This window comes from Wyeomyia smithii, chromosome 1, assembly GCF_029784165.1.
Source record: "Wyeomyia smithii strain HCP4-BCI-WySm-NY-G18 chromosome 1, ASM2978416v1, whole genome shotgun sequence".
In the NCBI taxonomy this organism is placed as follows: domain Eukaryota; kingdom Metazoa; phylum Arthropoda; class Insecta; order Diptera; family Culicidae; genus Wyeomyia; species Wyeomyia smithii.
This window is the reverse complement of record NC_073694.1, coordinates 129,610,184-129,635,547: the sequence shown is the minus strand read 5'-3', so window position 1 is coordinate 129,635,547 and position 25,364 is coordinate 129,610,184. Positions and strand designations below refer to the sequence as shown.

Here is a 25,364-nt window from a genome sequence, read left to right as displayed (position 1 = left end):
CGTTTACAAGCCTGGTTGTGGAAAAGCATAGATATTTTTCCCTTTTTCAAGCAACGTTCGCTTGGCAGTGAAATACAGGACATCTTTTGGGAGTGGTAATCTAAGTGTCTAGAAAATCTTAGATTTAAGATCGTTTGTTCTAGTCTAGTGTAACTTCTACAAAATATCCAACTGCTGTGACTAGTTGAAAATTTTTAAGCTAAGAAACAAAGCAAGTCCAATGCTCTGTGATATGCAGTATGCTCCACTGTATCAACAGCGCTTATGGAAAACGCGCATCAGGACTTTCTTGTGTCATACTCGACCCCTTCTAGACCGGGGTGCAATTGTGCTGACAATTACTCACTGATTAGGCAGCGATTATCATGTTTTCACATAAACACGTTCTTGCTTCCGGTGACAGTACTACACACTTGGTGAGATGATTGTGCATGGTATCAAGCTACTCGCTAAATAAATTAACGACTTAAACTCAATGCTGGGCGCTCTAAATAGTGAACCCAACAAAGTTTCCTCGAGAAATTGCACTGCGCTGCCAAGTGGCCATTTCCGTAGAGGTGCTGATGCTCAAAAGAACCAAAACAAACACCAATCGTTGATAAACAGCATTGGAGCAGAGGGCAGAAGAAATAAACCTAGGTGGTGGTACAATATGAGAGCACTTATTTCACACTTTGCTGCCATCATGGAGTGGCCCCACTGGCTTTCCTCGCGCCCACAGTGCTCGCCAACTAGACCTAGCAATACTTGAACTGTGCAATGCCGTGCTCTAGCTGGAGAGACTTAAACTGAGAGGTGTTAGAAGATGCCACATCGTGCCTGCTGGTAGTCGCTAACTACTTCGAACGACCCAGGCGTATAGAGTAACGCATTCTGTGAAGGTGTGGAACCACACACACGTTGGATGCTGGTAGGCACTGTTGCATACATGACGGCTTGGTACAAGTGCCACTCCTGTGTCAGTTGAAGCACACCGGCAAAAGATGGCGTTGCTTCCACACCTGTCGGCAACGTTCAAGATTTTAACAATTTAATTACTATAATCATCATCAGGATTGCGTGAATGGCCCTTACCAGAATTACATACAAAGTAAAGTCAATGTAATCTCGTGTGTGAGCGTGTTTCTAAGCAACTATCGCCGTACTAGATTCTCGAAATATACAGTGAAATGCACAGTCTTACAATGTAATACCACGATTTGGAGAGCCACACGATCGATGTCTAATATATGATCACATTTAATTTAAATTATAAACTAAAACACTGTTAAATAAAATAACGATTTCCAATGTTTTTTTCTTTCTTTTTTATAAACAACTTTTTTGTATATTATAGGTAGAGGTATACAAGCTATCCGAGCAATGACAAAAACTCGAATCGAATGTATACAGCAAACATGGGAAAAGGGCGCTAAAAGGACAGCTGCTTTACTGCATCTCGGGTCTAAGTCCCAGCAATCTTTTTTTTTTGCAAACATAAACCATACAACTCATATTACTGCAGGTAGGCTGACTTGCATGTGTGTAAACGAGAGGGAACAGAATCTTTAAGGCGCAAGCTGCAACTGCACACCTTTCTTCTGAGACGTTTGCCTTCGTTCATTGTTATGCTGAGCTAGGGATCACAGAAAAGGTAAATGCCTCCGCGAAAACGAATGGCAAGAGGGACTCAAAAAGTAAGTAACTTATGATTTCTTTCCATCCCTTTTCCGTTAGGCTGGAGGTTGGATTGGTCTTACTATCTCACCGCAAAAGGGTAATTTTCCCGCCGTTTTGTGATTCATTAGGGTTCCAAATATAAGTTTTGTTCCCGAAACTTGGAACGATAATCAAAAAGGAATGGACATACTGTTGTAAGACTTAAACAAAACGAGTTCCAGCAAACCTAAGCCCTAATCATCCAGCTCTTTGGTCTTAACGGATCAGAGTGAAATTCCCGCCTTTCAAAATAGAATTTTTGTTTCTTAAGGTAGAAACATTTTCAATCGAAGCTATTCCTGCGAAAGCACGAATAGTGAGTACGAATTACTCGACACTGGCAACTCTTCACAAGATAAGTTTCCTTCAACGGACATTTCATTACTAATCTATAAGCTCAGAAGCTGAATGATTTGATTTATGGATGCTCATTTCATAGGCACACGTCATTCATAGGCGGACAACAACACTAGTGAGAAACGTAAAACAATAAACAAGTAAAATTCCCCCTGCGTGTGTTGATACTTGAATTTAAAGAGCCAAAGTGATAATAAAAAAAACTTGAAAATCGATATTTTTCCACCGAAAGATAGCAGGCAGGAAAAATTAAAAGGCAATCGTGCAAATTTGCGATTCTCTCCAGGCAGTGGCGAAATGTATGCGCCAGCTAGATTCACTCAAGCCAGGCTAAGGAAAATGTTTGATTTCGTGATGAATGGGAATTTTCTTTTCGTCAAGTAAGTCCTAGCGAAAAAAAAAATTCAGCGGTGTTCGTTCAGCAGAAAAAACGGCCGCACCTCTAATTAGTAGAATTACATTAATTAAGCAATTTTTCATTAAGTTTGCGGAGAAGTTTCCTTTGGGGATTTACTCCTTTCGAGTCGTCGTCAGCATCGTCGTCGTCGTCGTCGTCGTCGCAATCATCAGTTTCGTCAGCTTTGACCATCATGTATAAGCTTGTGCACTTCCAAAAATATCTCTTCAGAGTGAGGATTTCTAGTTGTAAATGTTTTTAGTAATGACTTGATACCAACCTGTTATTGAAATAATTAACAACATTCGACTGCACACGACTGTGTAATGATACAATGAATTCGTCTGTGTGACATCTTGCGAAGGAGTGCGGTGGATATGCGGATATTTTCACAGTCAATGGGCCATAAGAAATGACAATAATCCGATAACCGCATCAGTAGATCTAGATATAGCATCAGTCGTCGGCAATGGAAAAGAAGAGGTCTGAAGCCCGAATATGGATTCATCTAAGGAGATTTATTGTAGTCTGCAGTGCACGTGTATGTAGCTCTATGAAAACTACTTTACGAAAAGACTCAAAACTAGACGATAATAGTGTTAAGCCCTTTAGAGCTGGACACCATCTGCAATTATTTTTTGGACTGTCCGCATCTCGCTGGACAGTTCCACAAGCTTAACGGGACTAGTGGTGTCTATTTGTTTTGGCAAAGTTTGCGCTCGAAAAAGTGTTTTGGCTGGTGCAGGAAAATATACACATGTGTACAAAACTGTTTCGCAAAAATAGAGAATAGAAGAGCCGTATGGTATCGCTTTTTGTGTGTTCTACAAGCAAGCGGGGCTGAAGATGGGGTAAAGGACGGATAGGCCCATCTATTGCATTTTGCTTGTTTCCCGGGGAACGCATTCGTCCAGGCTAGAGTTTGTGTGTCTATCTCGCACATGCATACAATGGGCATTAAATTGCAATTGCACTTTATCGCAGAAGGGGGCTCGAAAATTTTGTGCAGCACTGGCAAAAACGCACTCTTTACTTATGCCAGTGCCTATATAGTCACAAACCGTTGCTCATCCTCCGTGTAGGATGGAAACGAAACGTTCGGATCACCGCGAACCCAGTTCCAGGATTAATCGTTTCAGGACTGTCTGGTGCAAGTGCCTAGGCCCCACAAAAACACCGATCTGCCGGAACCAAGCAAAAAACACACATACGCACATCTCTCTAGAGAATGGCATGATTGAAGTGAGGCCCAAAAGCGCTGAATCCAGCCCAAGCCCGCCACATCCACCGAATCAAGGATTGAGCCTAGCTGTGTCCTGCTAGACCTGTCCAGCCTGGCAGATATGAAACATAAAATGCATTTGCGTGTGTGCATTGAGTGCAATCCCGCGGACAAGGTCCCGTATCCTGGTCAGTATTTGCCAACGGTGTGTGACAAAGCAGACATAATAACAAATGCTATTAATTCTAACCGAATATGGATGCAATTTATTTCCGAGCTTTTTGCGATCGAACCTCTACTTGTGGACGAATCATCAGCGTGGGTGGGTGGCTAGAGTCCATTTCGAAGAAAAAAAACGATTTTTATTCGCGAATTTTGTGCTCCCACAGTTCGGATTTTTGCCTCCACAAACTTGGCTGTCCTTCTATTCGCGTTTAAGCCTTTCTAGAAAAAAAAGTCACACATGCACCAATCAAACTGGATTTAAGCCTGGTGATACGATGACAAAAAGACTATGGTGACTTGCACCCTGTGCCTCTACCGTATCGGTCGATGCATTGTGCTTGGATATATGGAGATATGGGAAACTGGCCATTCTGCGATTTTTCCGCGAATGCACACATGATGAATGAGAAATTTTCGCGTGTTTGCATTTGTGTTTCGAAATTTCTGCTCGTGGACGAATTTTTTCGTCGTTGTTTTGTTTTAAAATTTGGTTGCAAGAAGGGCATATGGAAGTTAACTAATATACGAAGGTGTCCAAAATGAGTACGCCTGAGAGCCACTGCCCAGCTCCTCGATCCTTTCTTCTGATGTATGTGTCCGGTAAATAACCCACACCCCAATGCAAGGCACTAAAATAGGTTTTTGCATATTAAAGTCCCGATAACCGCCCACTGATGCAGGGCACTGGAGGCTCTACCCCACGCTAATGTAGAGGTCTATTTCAGATCGAACTAAACATAATTAATGGTTACCACCAACTTTAGTCAGTCCTCTCCTCCATGAGTTTGGATCAAATGATAAGCGCAGATTCACAGTTTCGTACGGATAAGAGTATAATAGTGATTTTACCAAGTGTTGTCATAATAGGTGACCGAACAAGGAGAGTTTGAACATCAAATTGTATTTCATCTCAATGGTTAAGGACTGTTACTCAATTTGTATTCATTTTAGAATTTATAGATTCCTGTCCATTTTAGTTTTTTCAATTGCATTCAAACGGGGTTGCAGCCTAGCCGTATTTTGATGTGATGTGGCTTCTGAATGCATTTTGTATCGAAAAACGATTTAGAAAGTAATGCATAAACATGCATTTTACGCATTAAAATCAATTAACTCTCTGGACAGTTGCAAACAGAATTGTAAATGTATTGTTTATACAATACGTTTACGTTTCAAATAACTGTAAACAATTAATAGCATATATTGAGAAGCGATCGAGAAACAAGGTGTGCTAATTTTTTACAACAACTTAATCGAACATAACATAACAGTAAAATTGATAACAAAGTGATAAACATATTTTCACAATAATCTTCAAGTATCTAGAAGGTTAAAATATGAATTTTCAGCAAAAGCTGATTGTTATTCGATTGATAGTTTTCATAATGTTTTACAGCTAGTGCTATTTCTCTTAATATTATCATCAGTACCGTAAACTGAGGTGACTTTGATCACCGGGGTGACTTTGATCACTATACCTCTTTTCTGAAATGTGGTAAAAAAGCGCTCGTAGTGCTTGGGATTTGTCGTAATCTTCACTGATTGTGTAGATATATGTTCGCATTGCTACTATTCATGCATTTCCTGCTATTTAAAAACACTCTTGCTAAAATATTATTTGAAAATAAAGTGTATTTTTGGCGATTTTTGTTGCATACAAACAATCGGTTCAAACAGATTCGAAACAACAAGTTGCAATACGTAAAGTGTTTTTATTTTGTTCCCAGATTAGTTCTTAAGATGAACAAATATTATAACAATACATTTTATTGTTATTTTTTCAAGTTTTTCCTTGACGGCAATGTTGAGTCCCAATTTTCTCCACAGCGTATTACATATTTCTTTTTAACAAAAACCCAAGACGTGAAGTAACATGCAAATTTGGACAATTTCATGAGTCATATTCCTCGTGGACTAGTTTTTGACGATTTTAGACCACCTTCTCTCTCAGTGAATAATCATTCATAAAAATTCTAAATTTTTTTTATGAATCTTGGACATTCGCCATTATAAACTGTTCACGTAGAATGTGAATGGCCCCCAAATTGCTTTCCATATTTAAAAACTCGTTTAAGTCGTTTACGGCTGTTCAATTTAGTGAATGTAGCAAAGTGTTACTCCAAATTCATCAAAACAATGAAGTGATCAAAGTCACCCCGGAATGATTGGTGTAAAATTTCTAGGGGATATTTAAAAACAGCAAAATTTTTGCTAAACTTTTGAAGTAGTGACTGAATCTTTTTCAATGCATGCCAGTACTTATTTTGAAAATATCAAAGAATATTGTTTTCAGTATATTCTGAAAATATTTGAGATACAATCAAAAAAGTGATCAAAGTCACCCCAGTTTACGGTAATTCAAACGTGATAGTAGGAATATATTTATAATTTGGATGGATGAAGTGAGTTGAATGTTGATTATTGTCATATTTGTTAAACTAAAACAAAAATTATGATCGACTCAGTGTTCGTTCTTTCTCTATTTCTTCGTCTCTCTCTCTTTTTCCTGTGTTTCAAACAAACTAAGAAATATTTAGTCTTATTTGAAAGGTTTTACAACCTAGTAGTTTACTATTTATTGTTTGTAATTGTGATGGGTACTTTTCTATGAAGGTCATCTATATACTGCCGTTCTACGCATTGTTGTCCCATGTTACTTTTGGTCGATTTTCGTTTTTTATCACCAATGAGTCTATTTTCATGTATATTTAAGAAAAACTTTTAAAAATAGCATTGTTTGTTCCGAAAATCTTGAAAAACCATACCAAGTCTGTTGTTCCCATCGATGATATTCTACAAAAATTCGTCCCACTAATTTTTTTCCATTCTAATTCATCCCACTAACCATTACTTCCCATATTAACAACTTGGGAAGTGCTACAGAGCACTAAAGACTTCCTAACAACGTTCGGCTACATTACGGGTTTCAAAAAGTCGGTACCGAAGATAACTTTGCTTGATTATTATAATGCGGTACGTTCATGTCTTTGTTAGGGATACCTAAACCTTGGTAAGTCATCTGATACTTATTTAATTAACTAAACTTTCATCTCGACTATCATCACTTGCGTATAAAGACAACCAGTTTAGCGTGATCATTTTTGTGAAAGATTAAACAGCCTTGTATCCCCAAAACGAACATTGTATTGGGAAACATCGAATACACGTGGTGGGACTGATATGCGTAGAAATTACCTAATGGAAGGCAAATTTTTCGGCATTACTGTCCCAGTGGGTATTTTTATGGAAAAGAGTGTTGAATCGAGAAACCTTCAACTAGATTTATTGAAAACAGTTTATTGCAAGGTAAAACTGGTTAGAAACCTATAATTGCACTTGTTACATTGACACAATGCGTAAAAGTATTGTAAAACTTCAACACCGTTTTTCTCGTTTGCATGATTTGGAACATGGGACAATTATGCGTAGAACGGCAGTATATCACATGAGGGTCTTTTTACAGAATATTCGACCCTTATTTTTGAAAAGTAAAGAAAATTATATTTACCCAAATTGTCGAGAATTAAAAACAAAACAAGTAGAGTAGTGAGGGGCAAAAGTATGCACCTAATTGTTTTTGCAACAGAACTATTCTGCCGTTCTATGCATAGTTGTCCCACGTTACTTTTGGTCGATTTTCGTTTTTTATCACCAATGAGTCTATTTTCACGTATATTTTTGAAAAAAAATTCAAAATAACATTGTTTGTTCCGGAAATCTTGAAAAACTATACCAAGTCTGTTTGTCCCATCGATGATTTTCTACTCATTATTGTCCCACTAGATTTTTTCTATTCTAATTCATCCCAATAACCACTAATTCCCACATTCATAACTTGGGAAGTGCTACAGAGCATTAAAGACTTCTCCTAACAACGTTTGGTACATTACCGGTTTCAGAAATTTGGTACCGAAAATCACTTTGCGGTTAATAAATATGTTCGGGATAACTAAGCCATGTTTGCTGGTTTGTAATCTGAATGCTCTTCCTTTTCGAGCATAAAAAAAGATCAACGCATGCGATTCATACTAATTGGAAGTTGTAAGAACTGTCTTTTGTTTGTAGCCAAAATGGTGGATGCCCAACAACGTTCAAATATGATAGGAATGGGCAATCTAAAAAACAATTCCCCTTTGTAATGGTAAGTCATCTGATACTTATTCAATTAACTAAACTTTCATCTCGACTATCATCACTTGCGTATAAAGACAACAAGATTAGCGTGATCATTTTCGTGAAAGGTTAAACAGCCTTGTATCCCCAGTACGAACTTTGTATTGAGAAACATCGAATGCACGTGGTGGGACTGATATGCGTAGAAATTACATATTGGAAAGTAAATTTCTCGGCATTATTGTCCCAGTGGGTATTTTTATGGAAAAGAGTGTTAAATCGAAAAACCTTCAACTAAATTTATTGAAAACAGTCTATTGCAGGTTAAAACTGGTTAGAAGCCCATAATTGCATTTGTCACATTGACACAACGCGTAAAAGTATTGAAAAACTTTAACATCGTTTTTCTCGTTAGCATGATTTGGAACATGAGCCAATTATGCGTAGAACGGCAGTATTGCCAAAAACTATTGAATAATTCGGTTTTGTTTCCAACTGGTACATGAACCGTTTGTCTTCAAAACGCATTACCACAGTTTTTGAATTTTGTGTGTGGTATGAGAATTTCACTTTAAAAACCTAAATTAATCCATCTAGCGGTGAGACCCAGCTTTTCTCATTCAAACTTATTATTTGTAAGAATAGATTTACATGGACGCTTTAAACCAATAAAAGTATATTCACCCTCTGAGTTCTAAAATATTGATGTTGTAATCGAAGTATAAAATATGAAATTTGACGTAATGTTAGTGCTTAAGAAATAGCGAAATAAAAGAAATGACTTTTTATTGATCAAAGTAGGTATAGTTTTAAATAGTCTTTGAAGTACTTTTCGTTCCATAACTTTTGAACCAAATAGCAAGTTGTTATGAAGTTAGTTATTTGTAAGTTTAAGAGATAACTCGTTCGTATGACGCCAGTTATGTTAAAAAAGTCGTGTAATCTTTGAGATAATAGACTCGTTGTTTTAACAATTTAATATATAACGGTTGCTTAAGTTCGATTATAATCGAATGAAATGGGAACGTATAGAGAAGCTGGATTATGAAACCACGTGTTCAATCATAATTCATCAGTTAACCCTTAACTAGCCCGTTCATCTGATATCAATATTGTTCAAATCGTTTGTGTAGTTTCTGAGATAATGAAGTTTCATGATTTTTACATTTCGATACATTACAGACGAAGAGACAGTCCGAATACAGTTAAATTCAAAAGGGTGAGGCAGCTGGACCTCTCATTTGACACTAATTTAGTGAAAATCGGTTCAGCCATCTCTGAGAAAAGTGAGTGAGTTCAAGTAGTCTTTTGAATATTTTACTTTTCATAGCTGGGTTTCACATTTTTGAACATAACAAGCAAAGTAATAGTCCGATTGCAAAACAAATCAATAGGGTCTTATGGGGCACCTAGACCGGTTGCGTAGTTTCTGAGATATTGATGTTTCAAGATTTTTACATTTTGATACATAACCTCTAAACTAGAAATCCGGTTACAATAAAATTCAATAGGGTCTTATTGGGCGAATAGACTTTTCATTTGCAATTAATTTCATTGAAATCGGTTCAGCCATCTCTGAGAAAATCGAGTGAGATTGGGAGAGCGTTACACACACATACACACACACACATACAGAAAATGCTCAGCTCGTCGAACTGAGTCGAGTGATATACGACATTCGGCCCTTTGGAGCACTTTTATACCTTTAGTTTTTTCAGTGATTGCTATACCTTTCTAGGAGAAAGGCAAAAAGCTCAAATGTAAAATTTTACCCCGAATGCGGGGTAAAAGTACGCAGTTTACGGGGCAAGAGTCGCACAGTTTAAACGGTGTATTTATTACTATTTTCAATAAAGTGGATCCTTTTGTTTGCTAATTTTGAACCGTTTTTTTTAGCTGCGTTAGAACGCTGTTCTGAAACAATTTTCGTATTTCTGGAAAACAGGTTCTCTGGAAAAATGTTCCGAAATTAAGGGATTATATAAATATTTGAACAGGAAATTCCAATTATTGGTTCAAAGTTCATAAAATTACTTCCACAGGCCGTTTTTATGGTTTTGGGTGTTCTGGTGATATGCCCCGAAAATGGACCTTCCGGAATAGAATCCACAGGGGCTTCTAGAGGCCATGAAATTAAAAAAAAGAAACAAGGTGAAACACCATCCAATATGGGTATTTTCGGAACAGGGATGATGCCCAGAGACCCGAAAACGACCCCAGACGCCATTATGGATTTCCGGTTTCTGAAAAACCACCATGAATGGTCGAATGCCACCAAATATGGGTATTTTCGGAATCGAATTGATGCTGAGACCAGAAATCAACTCCAGGCGCTATTTTTAAATTTAAAATGGTGACTTCCGGTTTGCAGAAAACAGTAAACTTTTTCCAAATACCATCCCATATGAGTATTTTCGGAATCGGAATGACCAGAAACCTGAACACGACCCCAGACGTCATTTTGTATTCCAAGATTGTGACTTCCGGGTTTCGGAAAACATCCAAAATTGACCAAATACCACCTCATATAAGTACTTTTGGAATCTGAAAAATGTCAAGAGGCCTGAAAACGACTCCAGACAAACCGGAAGTCACCATCTTGAATTTAAAAATGTCATGTGAAGTCGATTTCCGGTTTCAAGGCATCGTTTTAATTCCAGCAATACACATATTGGGGGTTCACGAACATTTTAAGTTGTTTCCTATAAACCGAAAGTCGCCATGTTGGAATCCAAAATGGTATCTGGAGTTATTTTATGGTCTCAGGGCACCATCACGATTCCGGAAATACTCATATTACTTGGTATTTGGCCATATTTTGTTGTTTTCCAGAAACCGAGAGTTGCCTTTTGGAATCCAAAATTGTGTCTGGGTTCGTTTGCCAGTCTCTATCACTTCGTATCACTTCGATTACAAAAGCACACATAGTGGGAGGTATTCGAACATTTCAGGTTTTCTAGAAACCGGAAGTCGCCATCTTGGAATTCAATATTGCATCTGGGTCATTTTTCGATCTCTGGGCATCATCCCGGTTGCGAAAATGCCTACATTGGAAAGTATTTGACCTAGTTTTTTCCATTGTTTCTATGCCAAGGGAAATCTGTTCCGGAAAGAACATTTTGAAAGCATATCACAAAAACCATTGAACCGTTTCTGTGGAAGTAATTTTATATGCTTTGAACCAAAAACTGTAAGATTCTGTGTAAATCTGGTTAATGTAGCAGAGTACATAACACTGGTCGATAAGAACGAGAAAAAAAATGTATTTCTGAAATTTTGTCCTAACTGGCAAAAAATGGAAGATTATAGCTTTTCCACTAGGCTTCGGAAAAGGACTGTGGTATGACACTATACTGACAACTGTTCTCTCTTTTCACTCTAACAGCCTCATGAATAAGCTAGCCTGCTGATCGGTTACGGCTGTCATCGATAATATTGACTCTCACTCCTTCTTTGCTCTTTCTTAAGCCGATGCCATGATGAATAAAAGCAAATCGTTTCATAGATTTTCCCATTGTTGATATTTTTCCCCACACGAGTAAAAACGTGTTTCGCACTGCCTCGCTTGCATTATAGCATCGGCCTTACACTAGTATCACCTGACAGCCCGCTTGGATTTGTTCTGAAGGATTTCGCGCTGTAAAGGCTGCCATAAGCGACAGCTTGGAAGATCCAACATTCATAAGGAGATGGAACTGGCACTGCATGTGTGTGCTGTCGTCAGTTGCTGTCGGACTGTGTACCGAACGTGTGGAGAGCAGTGATACATATGCAATACAATGCAATACAATGAGGGCCAGATTAGTTTGAAAGTTGCTGTCACGGAAACACAGTTATTTTCAGAAGCCTGTTTTTAACCATTTCTGTGAATTTTAGTGTCCCTAGCAAGCTTGGAAATGCGTTAAAAGTTTGCAGAGTAATTGCACACGTATTTGATTTAGTACACTAAGTATTTTTAAAAGGGCATAGGTTTCAGTAAAAGCGTTGTGGCTAAGAAATCTTCAGTTATACAGAAAAACTTGCTGAGAATAAAGTGTATGGAACCAAATGCTTTACAAAAACCAAAATAAATTCTAAATGAATACTAAATTTTAATTTGCAAAAAAATGACTGATTTTCTCTTTGAAGAAATCAGAAATCGGAAGAAGTTATAACAAAATTTCTGGAAAAAGTCTAGGATTAAGTAATTAAAAATAACCTTTTTATTGAAGGATAACTCTTTCAAAACAATTCCAATATTTTTCAAATTACACCGGATTTTCTTTCTGCACGGTCTTTTTTACACAGATTTGTTTACACGCCTTATTTTGCCCGGTTTCTCGAAATAACAAGGTTTTTTGCACGGTTTATTTTATACAAGATGCATCCCCCGTGCAAAAAAGAATCGGGTGTATTTATATTCTGATGATTTCAAAAAAATGGATAGATAATTTCACTCGAGAAGGTTAAGACAACCAACTTCCTACATGCATCTTTGTTTTTCAAGATATTTTAAATTTAAGTTTTTAAAACTAGAAAATAAAAAGTAAATTATACATTGAATCAAAAAAAAGGGTAAAACTTTCCCATAAAATAAATATTCTGTCGAAATTTTATATTATTCTAAATCTTTCTATAAAAAGTCTTGGATGGAAAAATGTAAGGCGACTTTTTATTTAAAAGTTTAGTTTCAAAGATTTTTTCAAATTCAACAATTTTGAAAATAATGCAATAATGATGCAATATGATTTTATTAGTAATTTCAAATCACAAAAATATTTACGAGTAAGTTACTAAATGCATTCGTTTCCGAGATATTTTAATATTGAGTTTGGAAAATTTCAGTTTTTTTTTGAAAATACGTTTTTCTATGAATTATTTGTGGGTCTCCAGCAGCAAAAGTTGATTAATTCAAAATGACGTTCAGTATCACACAATTCATTCTTTGATAACAAAGAGATTGGATGAATAATTAAGAAGTTATGTTTATTTTCACATTCATGGAGATATACTTCCATGGTTTGAGTAATTGAAAGCCGGTTAATAATTTCAAAATTATTGAATAAACCTTGCTGTCGAAGAATAATTTGTGTTATTTCAGTGAATCCATGCTTATTGCTGGAGAACCAAGAATAACCAACAAAAAAGACAAAAAAAGCTCAAATTGTTCAAACTCAATTTTGGAAAATCTCAAAAACGGATGCATTTTGAAAGTTAATTACCAAGAGCTTTATGATTAGAAATTACTATTAGTATCATTTTGCATCGTTTAAATATGAACATTCTTCCAAAAGTTGAAATTGAAATAAGTCTTCAAAATTAACTTTTGATTGAGAATTCGCCTCACATCCTAAATTGTTTTAACTTTTTATTTTTTAACAACATTTAGTGGTTATTTTCCAATTTTTTAAACTTACATGGGAAATAGCTTGAAAACAGATGCATTTAAGAAATTACTTGTTAGATGGTTTTTCATTGGAAAAGTCGATTCAAATCTTTTTAAATCATTAGAATTCAAGTAGGGTTCATATGCTAGTAATGGACCCCTCAGTAGATGTATTGCATAATTTAGATGTAAACGGCTCGAATTCTTTATATTTTCGAAACAGTATTCTCATATTTGGTTGAAATATGAAGTCTCTTACCTAGTCTAATGAAAAGTTCTTTGGTCAAGTTCCGTTTTAATTGCCAAATATCAATAACTATTGCCGATCTTAATGTGCGCATACATTTTTCAAAGGTTTTTTTGAAAGGATTTCGATGGTTTAGCTTAAAAAAATAGCCAAAAGAGTTAAAGCAGAAAATGGTTTTGGAGGCCAAAATTATTGAACTCATACACAACGGTTTTGTTTGTTTGAATTCTAAACAGCATTGGGGCGCGTTGGGCCACGATGCTGATTTAACGAGCCTGTCGTCGTATGTTGGAATCCCGGCTCGGTTGAGACTGTTAGTGTCAGTAGAATTGTTGCGCTAACTCCGCAATTGTTGTGTACACTAGCAGTTGGCCGTAAAGCTTGTGTATACTAAACAGAAGATCGAGCTCCGATAGCGGAATGTAGCACCCAAGGTTTTAGCTTAGTTGGAGGGCCTTTCCTTTCCAAGTTTCAAGGCGATACTTTACGGTTGAACGTGGGAGCTCATGCAGGCTATATGCCTCTTTTATCGGAACGTGATTCTGGATCGCCAAAATACACTGTTGCACATCTAATTTCGTGTAATTACACTCACACTTATTGGTTTTCCCCGTTCTGCTCACGAACATTCACGAACGACAGATTTTGTTTATAAATGAACGAGAAATGAAGGGTTGTCAAATACGCAACATAGTAACCTGAATTATGCCTTTGATGGACCCTCAGTGAATAAGTGTTATCTAATATTTTTCTTCGCTTTCAAGGTTTGCAAAGTAAAATTTAGCATTAGTGCTTGGTATTAACATGTTTAAGATCATATTTGTAACACACAATTCGCTTGGAAAACAATAGAATATAATTTGTCTCTGCTTATAAAATGGCTTACAAACCGCTGTGTTATGCTGTACTATATGGAAACTAGTTATTTTTCCTATTTTCTTGAAGAAATTTGGAAAATTCATATCATCCTTATTTATAGCATGTTATAGTTAAATCTAGAAAATCTATAACGAGCGTCTTAGCAGAGTGATTGAGATCAGTCAAAGAAATAGTTATCGGTTTCCGTTATACTCTACTAAATTTTTTTTTTGGAAATAAATATTGAAATTCAGTCCGCAAATATATATTTCGACTGTGACGTACAGTCTTTCTCAGTGCTTATGTGGACAGTCCACATAAGCACTGAGGAAGACTGTACGTCACAGTCGAAATATATATTTGCGGACTGAATTTCAATATTTATAATATTGGACAGTCCACATAAGCACTGAGGAAGACTGTACGTCACATCCGAAATATATATTTGCGGACTGAATTTCAATATTTATTTCCAAAAAAAAAAATTAGTAGAGTATAACGGAAACCGATAACTATTTCTTTGATTGATGTTATAGTTATCCGTGAAAGATATTAATAATGGCATAAATATTATAATGACAAGAAACAAATGCAAAAATATACCAGAGGGGTTCACTATACGCACAGGGTCCATTATACGCATACGGTCCCATTTTGAAAAGTATTCGAATTAATTTATTTTACATAACTTAAGGTTTCTTTAAAATAAAAATTTCAATAAAATTTTCAATTAATTTGTAAATTAAAATTTTGTATTTATTTTGAATCATGTTGGTCAAATTTTTTTCTCACGATGTATGTGTCCCCTACAATTACTTTTTAGATAGTTTATCTGTACAACCAAAGGTTTCTGAGCTCTAACGGTTTGAATAAAACTTGTGCCGGAATGCTCATGTCCTTTTAAAAAATTACATGTGGCTTGAAAAATTTATCCACTCATTAAAAATACTCAAATAAAAAATCAAATACATGTGCAAAGTTTCATTCAAATCAAAAATAGTTGATATTGGACGATAGGTTATTCGGCATGGAAACGCTCTTATCTGGAAATAAAAAAATCTAACTCTAAGCCGACAAATATCATAGAAAAAACTGCTTGAAATGTATTTATTTTAAGCAAAACTTTCTCTTTTTTGTCATTATCAAATTCCATATACATAGTACTTAAGATGGGATAGCTCCAAACGGTCGAAATACAAACTGCCGAATCTGAAACGGCCGAATTTCAAACGGCTGAATTATATGAATACTAACGAAAGGCCGAAATTTCGATCGGCCGAATCACGAAAGGCCGAATCACGAAAGGGACCCGCCGCCGGAAGCGGCGGCCTCTTGCATGCAAACAACTGATCTACTGGATTGCCCGGATTACTGAAGCATAGGGGCAATCCCCTAGTTTACGTCCGAACGAGCGGTAGCGAGTAAGGACAGCATGCGCCCCGGACAATCGAGTTGGCCGAAGGCCACGAGTGTGTTGCATTAAATTTTTAACAAAATCAATTTTCAATTATTTTTTTTTCATTCTATGAAACAATTAGGAATCGGAAACAAATAATAAAGAAACCAAATTAATATTTTCGAAACCCTCTTTGTATAAATTCTCAGAATTTTTCGCATGGGTGGTAACACTTCATCGAATCCAACAGCCAAAATTCTCCTCAAGCATTACGTATTTTATGGACGTTTTTTTCACAAAATTTCAGCTCATATTTAAAATAAAGAATAAAACTCCTGCTATAAATAATCGAACCTAAAATGATGTATAATCGAGTCCACATATATCATCGAGTCTATATATAATAGGGTGGGGAATCGTTATATGGAAAAAACGAAACTTGATAGCAGAAAGCCAGAACCAATTTTTTTTTGTTTTATTTGGGGTTCCAAACAATCCTAAATTTGTCGTTACTCGATTGGTTTTGTCTCCGCTGGGCGCATTGCATTTCAAATTTATATGGAAATTTGTATGGAAAAACCAACTTTTATGCATTTTCCATTCTAAAGATCTCAAAATGGCTCAAGCCATAGGTTTCATAACTTCAAATGGTAAGTTTGTTGATGCCTAACAACTTGGCCGAAGACACTAAATAGCTAGGGTGTTCCAAAAAAATACTAGAGCTGTTAAAAGTTGAAGATGTCGAAATTTATGTTGCCAATCATTTTTTTTTGCCAACACTGCCAGTGTACCGGCGTCAGTCAGATTTCCATCAGAAGTAACCTCTGAAACTCGTTGTAGATTCTTTCTACGCCTTGAACATTGACCTAAATTTGTTTGCTTGATCCAGCTGAGGGTACAAACTCGTAACGGCAGGTTACTTCTGATGGGAATCCTACTGACGCTGATACATTGGTAATGTTGGCAGAAAACAAGATTTTCTGCATTTAAATCGACATACTCCAATTTGAACAGCTATAGCTCTTCTTAGGGACATTCTAGCTCTTCAGTGTCCTCTGCAAAGTTGTTTGGCATCTAAGATACTATACTTTAACATAATGTAGTGCATTATTAGAGCATTATTGAGCTCTCTAGAAAGGTAAATGCAAAAAAGTAGGTTTTCCCATATAAATTTTCATACAAATTTGAAATGAAATGCGCCAAGCGGAAACAAAACCAATCGACTTCAGGTAAGTTTAAGGTTTTTGGGTCCCCAAGAGGAACCAAAAAAACTTGGTTCTGGAAATTCGATCACTTTTCCCCACCCTAATATATAATCGATTCTGACCTCTAGATAAGTACAGTGACGTTTCGATTATACCAAGATCCATTTCTTATTTATTTCATATTATTTTCGTGTGTATGTGTTATTATATGTTAGATATGTAAAGTTTTCAATGTTTGTTATAGTTGTGCTGTTGGCTACCTAAACTTTGTTACTTAGCATGAGCATGATTGACCGTGTTGGCTACCTAAAATTTGTTACTTATAGCAGCGGCGATATCTTTCATATCGGTTGTACCCCCTGGCTTGAAATGTTTTCGCAGAGTGGGAGAGGGTAGTGGTAGATCACGTTGTGGTAGTTTAGTTCAGATTTCAAATTGAACTATGGTTGTTTGATTGCTACAGTCATGTTTTAGGAGCAAGATTGAATAATAAAAGAAGTATTATAAGAAAAATTACATTGTCCACCATTACTGATTTTTCTTTCGCGTACCCCCTAAGAGCTTTCGAGTACCCCCAGGGGTACGCGTACCCCAGGTTGAGAACTGACTTAGAGTGAAAAACAAAATGCACCAGAAATTATAGAAATCGTGTAAATCTATTTTAACGAATAATAAGTTCGAATGAAAGAGGCTGGGTTTCACCGCTAGGTGGATAATTTCGGGCTTCATATAAATCATCATTAATTATCAATGATCTTCGGCGTTTCGAATGATTCGGCCTTTTGTGGTTCGGCCGTTTGATACATTTGGCCGTTTGTTATTTCGACCGTTTGAAATTCGGCCGTTTGTGATTCGGCCGTTCGTGTTTCGGCCGTTTGTAGGTAAACCCTTTAGATATATACAAAAATTGCATTGCTTAATTTTACTACCACGGCTGAACTTGTACGGTTACGTGTACAACACCTGTCACGATCGAATCAAAGTCGATAATTTACGACTGATTTTAACCGTCAATTTAAAACATAAATAACTGCTTTAGTTGAAGTTGACAGGGTTTAGCTTGAAAAAAAAAATAAAGAAAAGAATGTGCGAATAAATGTACTTGTTCATTGATATTCTAATGGATTTTTGAAACTTTTTAAAGCATTGAGAAAACTATAATTAATTAATAGGTACGCCACGTCTCGATCACTTTCACAGCAATCTGGGCAAACTGAATGTTTTTTTTTTGGAATCCAGCGTCAGTAAGAATGTTCGAAAGCACATGCTGTTGAAATAAATATAAACTAGCACATACTTTCTCTCCCCGTACTAAAATGTCGAGCACGTTAGAAGAATTCATTTAATTAGTGATGAATAAATAAATACCAGTCCCTCGCAAAACCCCATTGCTGCTTGACGCAATCAATCTAATTCGTCCATTTATTCCCAGACAACCGGGTGATCATTCGTATTTCTGCCACGTGGGGTGAGAACTTTCGAGAGAGCGTATGCCAAAACCGCCGCAATCCACTTCAACACAATCCCACAGGTAGTGCTGTTTGAGCTTGTTTTGATTGATAGCTGCATTTATTTGGATAGAAACATGCAAATTCGTCAATGCAATAAATCGACATTCAGGTTAGCTGTCTACAAATATGGGTGTGTATGTGAGCACACATCTTCAGTAATCATTCAGACAACTTTCAGCAATGTCTACAACGCCGCAGAGATCATATGTTATTCCATTACTTTGCTACTTTACTATACGCTACGCTGAATAATTCATATCCTTCTCACTCTCCAGCATATTAACCACAATTGATATAGAAAAAAACAGAACATTAAATCATTTTAAAACTCACCTGAAGTTGGAGAACCACTTTACCAGCTGTGCGGTGTTATTTTTGTTGAACTTGATATCCGGGAAATACATCTTCAGCACCGCAGAACTCGGATAGCGCACCCAGAAGAACATCAGCTTGGCCTTGCGCAGGTGCATTGGGGTTAATGTTGACGAGTGCTCCGAAGTTAAGGAAAATCTATTTGTTTTTACACGGGTTATAGACATAAGCATTGATTGAAACAGTGACATCAATGTTCTTCCTATTTCCATTAGATTACTATTTGCTGTCTGCCCAGGTATTTGCCTTAAACACTTGCAAGGATTCGATAAGGCATTTTGCTAATCTTGTTTTTGATTCGAGTAATTGAAACATTTTTTTCCTCCGGAGAAGAAACTATAAAAGTGGCGAGGAATTGCGAAAGGAGCTTGCCAGTTCAAAAGCGACTTTGCAAATCTGATTACGAAAGGATATAAAATAATAGAAGAAGAGTAATGACAATGCCTTTAATTCATTTACAAGTGGAGGAATGTAACCTTTGGTTGACTAGAAAGGGTTTTTCTTTTCAGAAGCACCGCAATATTATGCCAAGTGCAGCTGTAAATTTATAATAACCAAATCAAACTACAATCGATAATAAAAATGTCAATATATCAACTGTTCGCACATTTTGGATTCGAAATCTGTAATCTTTATCATAAGAATAGCATCTGACTATGTAAGTACATTAAGGGTGGCGTTGTAGCTATTGTTACCGACTATTTTGTCCAGTCTACAAAAAGCTTATAACTACTCGATTTATATAGCGTGAATTTCAAAGATTTTAGTTTAATCGCACCACTGTACAAATCTTACTGCAACAACAATGTTCAACGTATTATTCTTAATGCAGCAAATGTGCTTCAAGAAAAGAATAAGCAGGTAAACAATACTCAAGCAATACCAAAGTCAGATGCAAATAGTAATTAAAGGATATTATGAAAATTTATAATTGAGATAATAGACTTGCTTTGAAAAGGATATAGTAGGCTCCATTCCGTTGTAGGAGATATCGTTGACCGAATTACAATCCGAGTTTCGATCGTTGACATCCATCGACGCTCGGATGTGACCATAGTCGGGAGAACTGCCGTGGTGGGCAGCTGCCAGCAGTGCAGGATGCAGCATGGTAGGTGGATGCGGTAGCGGAGGAGAATCGCGTGGGTCCATCATGCCATTGATACCAGGTGGGCTCGAAGATACCTTCATGTGATGGAATTGCGACGGTTGTGGCCCATGTGGTCCACCGTGTGGGGGGCCATGCGGGTTAAAAAAGGGGCTGTAGGGCGAAAACACTTGAGATTCATGTAGGGAGGGGTTCGGTATCGCCACCGATGTTGGCAATGACACAGGTAGCATTGAAGGCGGTGGTGGGTGAAAAGATCCTCGTGGAGAGGGGCTCTCAGTGGGTGTACTTGCTTGTACACTTGGCGGCTGACTGTTGAACTGCTGCTGCGAGTTGTTATTTTTGCTACTGTTGTTATTGTTGTTATTATTATTGTTTCCGCTGGTGCTGTTGCTATTTAGGTTGTTACTGTTGCTGCTGCTATTGTTGCTACCTTGATTGCTGTTGTTCTGATCTAATTGGATCGGATTGGCGGAGGGAATAATCCCATCTTGTGCCAAAATCCTACTTACAGTTCGTGGAGTGATTCGCGTGTCAGTTACCTTGTGTCGCTTTTTTTTCGGCGTTACCACAAGGCTGAGCGCTTCCGCTTGTTCAGGATTTTCCCGAGGCTCAGGCATGCAGAACGGATTCACTTGGCTGTTCCCGAGCGCATTCATGGAGTTGTACAGTGCTGCGGCAGCAACCGAGTTGAGGTTTTGCGGAGGCTTCGGTGTTTGGAACATAGCTGTAGAGGGAGAAGGTCGTACATGAGGTGGCATATTGATTGAATTTAGGTTATTTTTAGGATCGTGCTGGGGCACATTGTTCACATGCATCGGCATTCCCATTGGAGGAAATGTGGTGCCGTTTAACCGTGCCCCGTTACTCTGCTGACCGGTTATCATCGGGTTTCCAGCAGCAGGCTGATTTACCACGTTTGAGTTTGGTGCATTAGTAATATTGGAATTAATGATTGACCCATTACCTGACAAATTACTACTGCTGCTGTTAATGTTTGTTCCACGATCGGATGACACTTTTGTTCGCGGAGACTTCGCCCGATCCAGAAGCTGTGAAGCCATCATCAGGTCTTTGTTGAGCTGTTCGGCAGCGGCTGCTGCTGCTTCTGACTGTTTTCCCAAAAATCTTCGCTGGTGAACAAACCTCGTTACAATTGAATCAACCAGATTAGATAGCGAGGCAGTGATTTCCGTCTTCAGAACATCAGCCAACCCTTCCAGGTCTGATCCGGACATTTGTCCCACCGAATTATTGCTCGATCGCATCATGTTCAACCGGTTGGTTAGATCTGATGGAATCGTAGAGCCTTTTGGAATTTGTGGCAAATGCGGAAGCTGTGGTATTTGTGGTGGTGAAATATGACTTGGTTGGGGTGGTTGTTGCTGTTGAATTTGCTGCTGTTGAGTTTGCTGCTGTTGTTGTTGCTGCTGCAATTGCATTTGCTGTTGTTGTTGTTGTTGTTGTTGCTGCTGTTGGGATGATTGATTTGTTTGATGTGGAGGTGATTGCAGTTGCGGTTGAAAAGTTTGTTGTTGTTGCTGAACCTGATGTTGCATCATTTGTTGATTGTTATTGTGCATACTTCTTTCCTGCTGTTGTTGTTGATGCTGCTGCTGCTGTTGCTGCTGCTGCTGCTGCTGCTGCATTTGTTGCTGTTGCTGTAGAGCTTGTTGTTGCAGCAACTGCTGGTTGGAATTCTGCAGGTTTCTTTCCTGCTGCTCCGCAACTTCCTTCACCATCCGTGCTTCCTGTTCCATGAACAGTTTTTGGTACATTGCTGCATTACTCATTTGATTGTGTTGGCTCATACTATCATGCGGAAGACCGGCCTGTTGCATATGTTGCAGGAATAAATGTGTTCCGTTGAAGCCACTTTGCAGGTGCTGGTGTGCAGGCATCTGACTGTGAATCTTTGCCGACATCATCTTGCTCATCATTTGCAACATACTCGATGCGTCCGTGTTCTTACCAACATCTTTAATCGGAGTGGATGCCGGTGAGCTTTGCATCAAAGACTTGTCTGGAGTCAGGTCAGGATTGTTAGAATCGTCTTCCATGATATCACTAACGCTGTCTTCTACCTCTTGGGTGTCTGATTGTTGCTCCATTCGTGAACATAATTGCACATATTTTTGTTGCATTTCCGCCAGCTGCTCCTGCATTGATCTAAGCTGTGATTTAAGTACGTCTTTTTCTACTCGCTTCTGGTGGATGTGCGGAGTAACTTCCATGTCGTCGTCATCATCGTCTGGGTCGGCACTGACACCAAGCATATAATTTTGCAATGTAAGACCCAGATTTAGTCCTGCTGCCGCCGCAGCAGCATAACGCTCAGCAGCACTGTTGTCGTGCTGTTGTGGATGATACAACTTACGTTTCTTACACCCATTTACTTGACCTGGCTGCGACGACAACAAAGCTGGACTAACACGCATCGATGACACTATGTTCTCTACTCGTGCCCGCTTCAGCGTAAGTGATTCTGAATCATTCTTGCTTAGCACCGGACTCGGTGTTCTGGTATCCCTATCTTTATCCTCTAGGCACTCATCAATGTCCAGCTCTTGTTTGGTAATTATCACACCGTTGCTGCCCGAAGCAGGAGACGGCATAGTTTCATCAGCGTCTTCCGGGAGCGATGCCACCAGTTCGTCAATCACATCACTTTTTTCCTGCTTAGGGTTCACACTGGCACACCGATTACTGCCTACAGTGCTATTAGAGTTAACACCTCCATTCAAAAGTCGCTCAGTATGAGCCAGATCCGAAACTAGCAGATCATCACAATTGCTAGGATTCGAGTCGATAGAAATTGGCCTATTAGCTTGACTGTTATCACTGTTATTGGTTTGATTATTTGAAGCGTTGTTCTTGTGGTTCACTTTGGTTGAAGCACTATTGTTATTAGCACCTTGGTCAGAGTCACTAACATCACCATTTATCGTTTCACACTTTGTAATGTCATAAATATTGTTATTCTTGCTAATCACATTATTGTTATCGGGCGATATTCGATCACCAAGCACACTGCTCTGGTTGCTCACCGATCGCAGCTCGTGATCGAGGGCCATTAATTCCTTTTTGCCCTGGAGAATATTGCGCAACATGTGATGTGCCAGATCATTTGGCTGTGGTGTTCTAGAACCACCGTCAAGGTCTATAACACCACTGCTGTTGCTGTTACTGTTTTGGTTGCCACTGTTGGCTGTGTTGTTCTGACTATTACTTCTCCTTCGTCCCATCATGGAAACTGATCCATCCGATGTGGGTGAATTGTTATTAGCACTGGTATTGTTGTTATTCGTACTATTATTATTGTTGTTCAGATTTGTCGTACTTTCAAATCCATGTTTGCTTGTTGGGGTATTGCTATCCACTGCGTTGGCTGCTTCAATCGACGATAGCATAACACTGTCCGGATCAGAGGCGTCTTGTGCTTGCTTAACTTGTCTTCCCAACAACTCGTTGAGCATCTTGTTTGCCGGTCCGTATCCACCGGGACCAAACAGTCCACCAAAATGTTGCTGGCTTTGGCTAAAAATAGCCCCGTATAGACCACCGCTCATGAAGGACGGTCTTGAACTAAAGTTCGGTATCGAAGAATAACTATTTCTTGGCTCTCCCGCGTCTACGCGCTGTCTGGCTCGTTTGTGTTTCTTTAGCAACTTATCGACGTACAAACCGAAAGAATCAGTGTCCTCCTCTGATGACATCATAAGTGGCAAACAACTTTATTGGCCCACAGACCAGCGCACGGTGGGAGAAATTCTCCCCTCTCCACTGTCGTTGATGGTTTTGCGCCCGGTCGTATTTGCCACTATACTTCTTACTACAATACCGAAAACCACGACGGCAGTACATGCGACGACTTGAATGCTGACTACGACTGCGACGACGACGACGACGATGACGACTGACGAGCGCCCCTTCCAACAATTCCGAACAATACCCCTCTCTTAACCCGGCCTTATGTTTCCCCTTCCATTGCATTGACCTGAAAAGAAACATAAAAAAAGTACAGAACGAAGAACGTAGTTAATAAGGGAATGACAAAAAAGAAGCCGAAAGCCGTTGCACGTTTGTGCAAGTAGTAGCATTCAGCAAGACCTGTGTGGATCAGAGCGAGACGTCGGTATTAGCGCACTCAAGTAGCAATCGCGTGTTTGGTGTAGCTATAGCAGTAGGGGAGGTAGAAAATCTTGAATGTGTGGAAGTTTTTTTTTACGGTTTGCGCGACGCTACCGTCAACAACAGCACTCTTCTGCTAGAGGACTACACATTCAGTGGTGGTTGTGAGTCGGAGGAGAAGTAGTGGCACTCTGCAGCAGAGCCTTGTCGAACGGCAGCGCGATAGGAAAGTTTTGAAAGCGCATCTTCTGCAACTGTACCGTTCGACAGGCGAGTTCCTAGTTCCAATGATGATTCAGAGCATCTTGCCAGACTTGCGGAATTATCTGTCAGCTTAGTGGACTGTATCCCAGCGATATTATTTGCATGGGTCAGCGATGCCAAAATTTAGGCTAAATGCTAATACATCAACATATAAATGATTTATTTGTTGTTTTATTATTGGTACAGATGAAATACCGCAAAATTACAGCAGATCAAAATATACCACGAAAGATAGAATTTAAGTAAATGTAAATATTTCTTCGAGTTGCCACTAAGTGAATTAAATTTGCAAACATCACTGAGAAATTAACTTTAGCCAAGCGTTACGTTACTATTACAAACCATTGACAATTAGAGAAAAATTAAAATATTACAGGCGAACTTATTAAATTAAACGATACTGATCACAAGAATTCAAGCACAACATTGAACCACCCTACGCTTGCATCTTTTGTCAATGAACGTATGCTAGGCTCTACAAACGATGATTTCCCCTTGCCCGAAAAGGAGAAATTTAAACTCGGTGAGATATGCTCGAAACGAGTAGCGCAGGGGAAAATGGTTTTTCTGCTTTGCGCAAATGTTCTGAGTCGGATTTCATGGCTTTGTAGGCGATTGTAAGGATCAACAGGATCAGACGAAAATGTTTTACACGCAATTACAATACCGTTCACGGGTTATCCAACAGTAACAGACATCAAACAGCCATAAATTAACGATGCACACCTGGAATCGACCGGCGTGCGGCCCAGTCGGGCAAGGAACAGCGTCTCCTGATGTTAGTTTATTTTCTCCCACCGTCTGTCAGCTCTATGCGAGAAAAGAAGAACGATGAAAAACCGAAGGGACAACAACCCAGTAGATGACTCGATGAGGAAACGTATATAGAATATTGCAG

The 25,364-nt window shown here is 38.4% G+C and overlaps 1 protein-coding gene across 5 annotated transcripts in view; it reads right to left on the bottom strand.

The window, feature by feature from the left end:
• Positions 1 to 25,364, bottom strand: part of LOC129718781 (homeobox protein prospero) — a 206,568-nt gene that overhangs the window by 22,646 nt on the left and 158,558 nt on the right. For 3 of the 5 annotated variants that reach the window (XM_055669855.1, XM_055669853.1, XM_055669852.1), the window contains 2 exons: positions 19,916 to 24,068; positions 18,928 to 19,104 (listed from right to left, as the gene is read on the bottom strand). In XM_055669855.1, the coding sequence (XP_055525830.1) occupies positions 18,928 to 19,104; positions 19,916 to 23,790 (4,052 nt within the window). In that variant the 5' untranslated portion in view covers positions 23,791 to 24,068. The remainder of the gene's footprint in view (positions 1 to 18,927; positions 19,105 to 19,915; positions 24,069 to 25,364) is intronic. The other 2 variants (XM_055669857.1, XM_055669856.1) reach the window with 2 other exon arrangements.